We start from the raw sequence: 11,942 nt of genomic DNA on the forward strand, positions 1-11,942 counted from the left end.
ACAGCAATGTAGTGAGGTTGAACGATGAAGTTATGAGAGCTTTTGAATTGAACAACGTTTCAGCGTTTTTGGATCGAGTGTTATGTTCAAAGATCGTAACCTTGCTTCTCATCAGAACTTCATATTTATAGGCGTTTGAGAAGATGACCGTTGGGAGCATTTAATGCTTTGTGTATTCCGTACAGCATTGCATTTAATGTTTCACTCTTTTGTCAACTACCTCGAGCCTTGCTTTCGCTGTGTCTACTGACGTTGCCTTTAATAGCTTTCAACGTTCCTCTTGTCAGTCAGCGTAGCCTGCCAGCTAGTACTTGCTTCTGATCTGATGTTTGTGTAAACAACGTTTGAATATCATCAGAGTACAAACAGCTTGGTGCAGAGCATCTTCTTGTCTTCTGACCTTGAAGAGCTTCTGAGCGTGATACCATGAGAACTTCAGTGCTTCTGCTTCTGATCTCAAGTTCTTCTGATGCTTCCATAGACCATGTTCTGATTCTGCTTGACCATCTTCCGATGTCTTGCCAGACCATGTTCTGATGTTGCATGCTGAACCTTCTGAGTCAGTGCTTCTTGCGCTGATTTTGTGCATACTCTTTATATAATTTCTGAAATGGAAATTGCATAGTATTAGAGTACCACATTATCTCATACGAAATTCATATACATTGTTATCATCAAAACTAAGAATATTGATCAGAACAAATCTTGTTCTAACAATTTCCTCTTAACGCCTATATATAGAAGTTCCATTCAGAAGCAACACACAACACTCTTGCGCAAATATACAGAAATGTTGTTAAACTGAAAAGCAAAAAGAACTTCATTTTCAACCTCACAACTTTGTAATATCTTAGTGAGTGTTAAGAACTAGAACTTAAGAGAAATATTACTTTGTGATTACAGTTTTATTAGAAGCTAGTTATACTCTTGTAAACATTTATTTTACATTGATTGTAAAAGGATTTCCTAGAGTGATCAAGTTGTGATCTGTAGACTCTAGAAGACTTAGAGGGTATCTAAGTGGAAAACCATTGTAATCAGTTGGATTAGTGGATTAAATCCTCAGTTGAGGTAAATCACTCTAAAGGGGTGGACTGGAGTAGTTTGGTTAACAACGAACCAGGATAAAAATCATTGTGTTGATTATTTTTATCTACCAAGTTTTTGAGTTACACTTATTCAATCTCCCCCCTTCTAAGTGTTTTTCTATCCTTCATAAAAAACGTAAATAATATCTAATATGTACAAATATAACGAAAATGCACGCGTTCACGCATAAGTTGAGGAAAAATAGACAATATATGTCGTAAAACTATCTACACAAATAACTACAATTTGGCACTTATCACTTATGAAGATAACAGACTAAATTTCTAGCAGCCCAAATCTCATTCAACCCAAAAAAATTGCAGCATTAATCGCATACACACCCTGGGGAGAGGATGCTTTGTCGGAGAGCTTCCAAAAATTAGTTTTCGTAACCGTAGCTTGCAGATTTATAATATGATAGATCCAGCTCCAAAATTTGCACGCAAAAATACAGTTAAAAACGGGTGCTATGTATCTTCAGCATGACAGTTGCAGTTTGAACATTTAGAAACCATCTTGACACCTCTAATCTGTAATTGCTTATCAGTAGGAATCTTTTTATGAAGCAGCCTCCAAACATGTAATGATTTAGAAGGAGGAATAAATCGAATCCAAAGCGAAGCTGCCCAAGAAAGGGAAGTAGCATGTTTCGAAATAAAACGGAATGCCTCTTTTGAATGCAAAATACCATTAGTTAAGTGATTCCAACATAGCATGTCATCTTTTTAAGTGATTCCAACAAAGCATGTCATCTTTCAAATTATCAACAAAGAAAAGAGAGAGTAATCTTTCTTCTAAGAATATATATATATATATATATATATATATATATATATATATATATATATATATATATATATATATATATATATATATATATATATATATATATATATATATATATATATATATATATATATATATATATATATATATATATATACTATAACTATCACTATATTATATTTATTTACTATATATAACTACAATGTGCGACCCATGCAAATGCACGGGTAGATGACTATTTACTTATTTCCTTTATTTTTTCCATCTAAAATATTTATTTCCAACGAGTCGAGAATATTTTTTCCATCCAAAATATTTATTTCCAACGAGTCGAGAATACTTCATTTGTATATCTTTTATATAAACTTCTTAACCATCACTATACAAGGGGTGTTCGCGGTGCGGTTGGGCGGTTTTGACGAAAAAAATCATCCGAACCGCAAGAGAAAAAATCATGCGGTTTGGTTTGGTTCGGTTGGCTTTTAAAAAAAATTCGAACCAAACCAAACCAAACTAATGCGGTTTGGTTCGGTTCGGTTTTTTAAAATTATTTTATTGAACCATACATATACATATAGATGACAACATAACTTTGTATTTAGACATTCATACACTATCAAATAATAGCAGAACTCGTCATATTTTGAAAACAACTTTCTATTTAATATGTAAAAATTAAATTTGACAAAAGTGGAATAATAAACATAAAATAATAGTATAAAATAATATAAAAATTATTAGAATGAAAATAAAAATAAAAATAAAAGAGACGATAGATTAGTAAAAGTGAAAAAGAAAAAACAAAAGAGTTGAGAGATTAGAGAAGAAGATGTGCGATAAAAACACAACTGAAATAGGAAACATTTGCATAAAATCGAAAAGGTGAAAAAGAAAGAATATCTGAGAGTATAGATTATAGAAAAAGAGGGAAGATGTATCTGGCAAAGAAGGCGCGATAATGCTATTAAAGATTTGAGAAGATCGGGACTAAAATCATATGTGTGAGGATGAGAAAATTGTTCGTAATCATAAGGTTAAAGTGTAATAGATTTAAGTTTGGGTTGGATGTGAGTTAAGTAAAAGTTAGGTTGTAACATAATGCGGTTTGATTCGGTTTGGTTCGGTTTACAAAATACAAACCGCAAACCGAACCGTGCGATTTTGTTAAAAGATGACCCAAACTAATCAGAATCAAATGCGGTTTTTTGCGGTTTCGGTTTGATTTGGTTTGGTTTTCGGTTTTCTATTAGGTTGGTTTGGTTTTGAACACCCCTACACTATACTATATTTATCTTCTATTCATAATGATATTGCGCGACCTGCACGAACGATTTGGTAGAAGACTACTTAGTTAATTCATTTATTTTTTCTAATAAAATATACATTTTTGACGTGCTGATACTATTCAATTTGTATATATTTTATATACATTTCTTATTCATCACTATATTATATTTATTTACTATTTATAACAATATTGTGTGATGCACGGGTGAATTACTACTTAATTAGTTCATCTATTTTTTCTACTAAAATATACATTTTTTATGGCCCAAGACTACTTAATTTGTATATCTTGTATATACATTTTTTAACCATAACTATACTATACTATATTTATTTACTATTTATAAGGACATTGTGCAACCCGTACGAACGCACGGGTAGATGACAACTTAATTATTTTATTTATTTTTCTACAAAAATATATATTTACTACGTGCTAAAACTACTTAATTTGTATATATTTAATATACTTTTCTTAACCACCACTATACTATATTTATTTACTATTTATAACAATTGTGCAACCCGTGCGTACGCACGAGTATATGACTACTTAATTATTTCATTTATTTTTCTACTAATTAAAATGTACATTTCCAACAGGCCAAGATTTCTTAATTTATATATATTTTTATTTTATTCTCTTAGTCATCATATTATTATATTTATTTTCTATTTAAAACGTGTGACTCGTGCGAACGCACGAGTATTTATAACAGAATTTGTGCGAACCTAAGGTTATTATATTTTTTGTATAATTAAAGAAAATAAACATAAAAATATTTTAAATTATGTATGAATACAAACATATGGGCAAAACATATTTACTTATGGTACTAATATTTAATATAAGTAAAATAGTATTTTCAAATACTATGTTATTAGTTGATCTTTATAAAACTAAATAATTGCATAAATATTTTTATAAATAATGTTTAAAAAAATTTATTATTTACATACGGAAAAATATACGATTTATCCAAATATTTGTATAAATGGAAAAACTATATGTATGCTCCAAATATAAATAAAAAATATTTTTCTTTTAAAATAACAAACTTTCTTGGTTAAGTAATTTTGTCTTTCTGTTTTTTCATTCTTATTTCATTTTCATTACAATTTTTTAATTTTAAAAATAATAAACTATTTTGGTAAAACAATTTAGTTTTATTTATTTATATTTTTTTACATTTTGAAAACAAAAATGTGTATACCATATCATACCCGTACGAACGCACAAGTATCCCACTAGTTAATATAATACCAAACACCCAGATAGTATAAATTAAAAGAGAAACACACGATACATTAAAAATACCAAACACGCAGATAATTCAAATTAAAAGAAAAACAAACAATACATAAAAAAATGCAACAGAAGACAATTGTATTCATATAGGTACAGCTTTATTTTTATTACATATTATTTAGGGTGTTGGAAGAGGGACCCAAGTTGGGGTGTCTTTGGAGAGAAGATAGAGAGGCATCGAGCAACAACCAAAACCGGTGCATTATGGGAGTGGCGGTTCAGGCTGAGTGGTGGCGGTGTCTTTGGAGAGAAGACAATTAATATACGAGCAGCAACAAGAATCAGTGCATTGTGGTTGCACTGGTTTGAGGAGACCTAATCCTCTCCCACAGCCTTCAACCTGAATAGTAAATATCGCAAAAGAAACAACAAAAAACATGAGTAAATCAGCTTTCATTGTTAGTTTCATTGTTGAGTTTAATAGATGATGTAATGTAATTCATTCGACTCATATATGCATGTTATTTATATTAGCATATGAGTTAGACATGAGTTATTGGATTACTGAAATAGAAATGTACTGAATTTCACTTTGATATATCTTAAACGAAAATTACTTGATCATTTTGCTTGCTGTTGTGAAAAACGATGTCAAGAACAAAATATATTAGGAATTAGGGAAGATAAGAAGAACACAAGAATTGGTTATAACTGCTATTCTTTTACTTTCTCTTAAAACAAGATTACAACTTTACAAGAATAATAAATAACCTCTCTCACCCTAAATTAGGATTTGCAGCTTAGCAATGATGAGAGACTAGTATGCTATTTATAATAAAACATAACATACTAACTAATGGGCTTTTTCCACAAGGCTCATTACACAAGGCAACTTAATAAACAAGCTAACTTAACAAATTAGGGTTTAAACACTAAAACCTAATTTAACATGCTTACAACCCTACCATCTTCGACACAAGCATGTGAACAACCTTCGACTTCATGCTTAATCTTGTCGAACCAAGAAGCTACTCTTCGACCATACTAGAGTTCGATCCAATATCTCACAAATCTCCACCTTGGATCTAACTCTACAACATCAAGGGAACAACTAGCTTTCTTCATGCAGCTTTATCAACTGCATACAGTGGAAAAACTTGCAACTCGGCGATGACTTGGTGATCATATCAGCAGCATTGTGATCTGTCGAAACCTTCAGCACTTGGACTTCTCCATGCTCGATTATTCCTCTGATGAAATGCAGTCTCACATCAATGTGCTTAGTTCGCTCATGATATGCTGAGTTCTTCGACAGGTGTATTGCACTTTGACTATCACATTTAACAATGATACCTCGACCTTGAAGTTTCAGCTCCTTTGCAAAACCTTCAAGCCACAATGCTTCTTTCATAGCTTCAGTTAAGGAATATACTCTGCTTCAGTGGTTGATAGAGCAACAACCTTCTGAAGTGTTGCTTTCCAACTAATTGTTGTGCCAAACATAGTGAAAACATATCCAGAAATAGACTTTCTAGAATCCATACAACCTGCATAATCAAAGTTACATATTCAATTGCTACTTTACTATCTTCACCCAAGGCTCCACCATAAATTAGGACTCTATTCAGAGACCCATTTATGTACCTTAAAATCCACTTCAATGCTTGCCAGTGAGCCTTTCCAGGATTCGCCATGTACCTGCTTATAAGACGTACTGCATATGCTATGTCAGGTCTAGTACAGACCATAACATACATCAAAGAACCAACTATATTAGCATATGGAATGCTATTCATATAGGCTATTTCAACATCAGTACTGGGATATTGATCAATACTCAGCTTGAATTGAGGGTTTGTCGGAGTCACAACTGGCTTCGAATTCGACATACCAAACTTTTCGAGAATCTTTCGTAGATATGCTTCTTGAGACAAGCATAACTTCGACTTCTTTCTATCTCTTCGAATGTCAATTCCAAGAATCCTGGAAGCAGCTCCCAGATCCTTCATATCAAACTCTTTATTGAGTTTAGCCTTCACCCTCATCACATCTTCGACATTGTTGCTTGCAATGAGAATATCATCCACATAAAGCAACAAAATAACAAATGAATTACCAGGTCGAAATCTGAAGTAAACACAGTGGTCGAACTGACTTATAATGAAACTTATGCGTGCCATGAACTTGTCGAATCTCCTATTCCACCGTCGAGGAGATTGTTTCAGCCCATATAAAGATCTCTTATGTTTTCTCACATATTCTTCCTTCCCCTTTTCGACATACCCTTCAGGTTGTCTCATCAGGATTGTTTCATCTAGATCACCATACAAGAACGCAATCTTCACATCCATCTGTTCTAGTTCAAGGTCGAATTGTGCCACCATGGCAAGCAACATTAGAATGGACCTATGCTTCACAACAGGAGAAAACACATCATTGAAGTCGACACCTTCTTTCTGAGTGAAACCCCTTGCAACTAACCTTGCCTTGTATCTTTTCGACGTCACTCCTTCGATTCCTTCCTTAACTTTGAAAATCTATTTACAGATGACTAACCTTGCCCCAGCAGGTTTCTTGATCAGTTCCCAGGTGTAGTTATCATGAAGAGATTTCATCTCATCATCCATGGCCTTCAGCCATTCAGTCTTATTTCGACTCCTCATAACTTCCTTGTAGTCTCTAGGTTTTTCGTCTAGAACCTCACTTGCAGAGATTAAGGCATAATCTATAAGATCTGCATACCTAAGTCTCTGAGGTGCCTTGATGACTCTTCTCGACCTATCTCTCGACAATAGGTGGTCATCGTCAGTTTCCTCAACTTTCTCAGCATCTTCTGCTTCTTCTTCGACTTCAAACAAAACAAAATGAGCTAAGCAAACTAAGAGCCCGTAGATAACTACGGATGAAAAGGGTGCTAACACCTTCCCTTTTCATAACTTACCCCCCAAACTCAAGTCTTTTCTTAAAAAGGTTTTTTCCTGTATTTTTATGCCTTTCCATAATTGGACGAAATAAAAGTCGGTGGCGACTCTTGCTCACCGCAACATTTGTTTGCGAAAATAATAAAGTCAGTTCTCCCACCGAGTTACATCTAGCTATATTACCTGCAAGCAAAACATGCCAATCTACATTGTAGGCCTAATTCATCAGCCCTTTATAGACTTCTCCCATTTTGAACTTGTTGGTAAGGATGCTTTTATCCCAACAGCTCTTCACCTCATGGACTACTTGTCTTGTTCCCATAATTATGTTGCTTATCCAAGAGGAATTACTGTTACAATCCATAATCAGAAGGTTACTTCCTTTTATAAAGTACATGTGCATCCATTTCACCCAAAGACTGTAACACCCTTCTAAACCCCCGCGACAATTATAAATATTATTCAGAGTAAATATGAAAACAAGGGCGTCACAATTAAATATAAACCATATATTAAAATTTCAGTTGTCATGCTTCACTTAGGAACGGTTCACCAATTATACAAATTCATGTTTAACACAACGAAAACTTATTCAAACGGAAAAGCATGCCATCACCAATGCATAATCCAACAAAATTAATCCAAAACAATAAAATAGAGTATAATCATAAACTCTAAACTAGCGTTCCCTAGTGTTACAAATCAGAGCATGACACCGACGCGAACTAATAGACTAGCCTATAAGTCATCCTCACCAAAATTAAGCCACTACTCTTCAATTTCAAAATAACCACATGTAAGGGTGAGTCTCATTCACAATTAACAAATGTTATTAAATCATAAATAATAACATATCATAAGCACATCATTCACCCAATCGAAATATGTTCAGATTTCCATAAAAGTATTTATCAACATCAACAACCAAGCACAACACCAAATATATAACATTGGAAAATCCTCCAATCATGTTATAAAATTATGCATATGTAATATACTGACACTATGCATGTGGTACCAACATGGGATTAACCCATCTGACCGATCCAACACATCACCAAAATACGGCCCTACCGGCACAAATTCCACAAAATTGGAATTATACCCTCACTGATCCAAAACATCACCTGGATTCAGCCACCAAAATGAGTATGAATGCATGCATACATATCACATACTTACAACATCACCGATCCGATGAACAACATCGTCTCAACATAACTCACCATAGTTATCACCACCAAGTATGGACATGTCCAGCAACATGCAAAACAAATCACCTCATAATCACATTATAGTCACATCATACATTGATACATTTCTATCACATATATCGACAATGTATAATTCGCCAATTAATCAAATCATGATTTAAAATAAAATCGAGCCTATGCTCATTTCACTATCCTAACACATAGGATATCTCATGAGCTCCATCCTGCTCGAAACGGCACTGAAAACAGGCTAACAGTTCGAAAGTTACGAGTTTTTGAAGTTATTAACTTTTTACAAAAAGACTCAGCGTAACCGGTTACAGAAAAGACGTAACCAATTACACTTACACAAAATCCAATATTTTCAAAAACACTTTAGTGTAACCAGTTACGAATGATGTAAGCTTCTCGCTATTATTTTCCACACAACCGTAACCGGTTACAGGAAATAGCGTAACCGGTTACGAATGACGTAACTCACTCTCTATTCCAATTTTTCTGTCCGTAATCGACTGCGGCCTATCCGTAACCGGTTACAGACAGCCTGCAACAGCAAAATCAGTATTTTACAACATTCCACCATTTCAATTTCATACCAATTCGAGCCAACACATACAAAATCACAAAATAGCTCAAGAACACACATTATAACACAAATCAAACATGTTTTATGGGTCATCTAATCATCATACAACTCATCAATCATGCAATTGTATCAATTCAATCCCAAAACCCAAAATTTCCAAAACCTAGCATATAATTTCATTGACCCAAACAACCTACTCATTTCAATACTATCATCTATGACCCAATAATAGATGGTAATTGGAAGAGTCCCCCCTTACCTTTGATCGAAGTTCTTGAAAGTCCTCTTCCTCTTCTTCTCCTCTTTCACGTGTCTGCTTCTCTTCCCCTCTTTCTCTTTTTTCTTCTATTTTCCAATTTTCTTGTTTTATGAAAATTAAAACATAACTTAGTAAAAGGCCTAACAATTTAGCACCCCTATTTCACTAAGCACGACACATGGCCCAATAGCTTATATTCCACAATTTCCAACTTAAGTCCAATTAAAATACCAATAATCCAAGTAATTAATTTAAATTCTAATTAAATTAATAAATAGAAAATATGGGGTGTTACAAAGACTGTCTGTTTTCTTATACAGATCCTAGAGCAACTTCATCATGGTGATGGTGTTCCAGCTGTCTAGATCCAGGATATTCAGACCTCTTTTTACCTGAGGATTGCACATATTCTTCCAAGCAATTGGACTTTTCCTGCTGAGGGAAATGCCACCAGTCCAAATAAAAGTTTTGCAAGCTATGTGAATCTTTTGAAGCATAACTTTTGGTAGGGAAAAACACGGAAGCCAATAGTTGGCTATTGCAAAATCTACAGCTTTCACCAATTGCCCCCTACCTGTATGACTGAGTAATCTAGCACTCTAGTGCTGAATCCTGCTCATAAGTTTATCAATTAGGGGAAGATAATGAGCTACAAACAATTTCTTGCTAGTTAAAGGCACTCCAAGGTACCTAAAAGGCAAATTCCCTTCTCTGAAACCAGTCATTGTAAGAATCTATTGTTTAGTAGACTCATCAATAGCTCCCATATAAATATGGCATTTTAAAGGGTTCACATCAAGACCAGTGGATTCAGAGAAAACCTGCAGAGTTTGGTGCATCCATTTTACAGAACCAATATCTCCTCTAGCAAAAAGGAGAATGTCATCATCAAATGTTAGATGGGTGAGCTCTAACTTTTTTTTTTAGAATGGTGGTGGTTGAAGTTGCATTAACTTGGAGTGCTCACCATTGATATTGTATCCGTAAGTAAATGTGGTAACACCATTCATAATCCATTTCACAAATTGATCGGGGATCCCAATCTCACGAAGAATGGTATCTAAAGGTTTCCAATTGAGCATATCGTAGGCTTTCTGCAAATCAAGCTGAATCATATATCTAGGCGTACCGTGTTTTCTAGCGTAACCTCTAATGAGTTCATAGGCTAGCAGAACATGTTTGTGTATTTGTTGTCCAGGAATGAACGCAACTTGGTTAAGCCCAATGATAGATCCTATGGCCTTGGCAAGTCTGGTTGTCAGAATCTTAGAATAGAGTTTATAGACCATGGAGCAACAGGCAATAGGCCTATAATCCTTGAGGAACTTAGCTTATGATGTTTTTGGGAGGAGAGTAATAAGGGTAATGTTGAACTCTTTGAACATAGTGTTGTACTTAAACCAATATCCAACAGTCTTAATAGCATCCTGATTCATAATGTCCCACCAACACTTGAAAAACTTGGCATTGTAGCCATCCAACCCTGGGGCCTTGATATCACCAATATTATGCAGTGCTTCAAATATTTCTTTCTCTTGAATAGGTTGGATCATAGTTTGTCTCTGCTCAACTGATAGTTGGCTACCATTCCTCATGACACTTATGTTCACATGCTGAAGATTTCTGTTTTCTCTGCCCATAAGCTCACCGTAGTAGTTCAATACTTCCTCTTTAATTTCATCATTAGTGACCAGATCAGTACCATATAACTTGCACACCCTCATGAGTCTTTTGGAACAGATTTTGGCTTTTAAGGTTGCATGAAAGAATTGGTTATTGCCATCGCCAAGTTTAATCCACTCTACCTTAGCCTTCTACTACAGAACCATCTCCTCAATATCTTGCCATCTAATGATATCAACAATTTTTTCCTTGACCTTATGAATGAGTTCAGAGTTCATATGGTCAATAGCAAGATCTTGTATAGTCCTCTGCACACCACTGATGGGCTTACTTAGCTTCTTAATAATAGGCCTAAGTCTCTTGAGTTTCTCCCACAAAATGTAAGGAGGTCTCCCACTAATATGCTCAGCCCAACTGTTTGCAACAAATACTTGAAAACCCTCTATATCAGTTGTGCAATTGACAAATTTGAAGTGACTCTTTCTAGGCTGAGGCTGGGTATGCTTATATACTTGGAGAGTGACATGATCTGATACACTTAGTGGCAGATGCCTCAAGTGCATATCCATATTCTGAAACCAAGAAACATTGCCAAGCACTCTATCAATTCTAGAAAAAAATAAGGCCCCTTTCATATTTGTTGTACCAAGTGTAGTAATCCCATTGGTTATCTATTCCATCCAAATTACATATATCCATCATAGCCTGCAGGTCCATAAATTCATTCTCAGTCACCATACGATCTCCTATTTTATCTATGCTCCTAAGCACATCATTGTAGTCACCAATGATGCAACAGGGTTCAATGTCATTTTTGGTCAAATGCTCAATATCCAGCCACACTTTCCTCCTCCTTTCAAGGGTGTTCAAGGCATACACAACAGTCATTCTGAATTTGAGATTACCAATTGGATCAGTCACTATGTAG

At 34.5% G+C, this 11,942-nt stretch overlaps 1 protein-coding gene across 1 annotated transcript; it reads right to left on the reverse strand.

Moving 5' to 3' along the window:
- Positions 1–10,314: 10,314 nt before the first annotated feature.
- LOC131631082 (uncharacterized) lies at positions 10,315–10,680 on the reverse strand. Its single transcript, XM_058901865.1, has one exon. The coding sequence runs from the start codon at positions 10,678–10,680 to the stop codon at positions 10,315–10,317; it is 366 nt and encodes a 121-aa protein (XP_058757848.1).
- Positions 10,681–11,942: the final 1,262 nt, after the last annotated feature.

The sequence above is a fragment of the Vicia villosa genome, unplaced genomic scaffold (assembly GCF_029867415.1).
Source record: "Vicia villosa cultivar HV-30 ecotype Madison, WI unplaced genomic scaffold, Vvil1.0 ctg.000772F_1_1_1, whole genome shotgun sequence".
Taxonomy (NCBI): domain Eukaryota; kingdom Viridiplantae; phylum Streptophyta; class Magnoliopsida; order Fabales; family Fabaceae; genus Vicia; species Vicia villosa.

Bases quoted from the DNA above. Each gene is read 5' to 3' on its own strand.
- LOC131631082 (XM_058901865.1), bottom strand. From the start codon at position 10,680: ATGGTCTATAAACTCTATTCTAAGATTCTGACAACCAGACTTGCCAAG.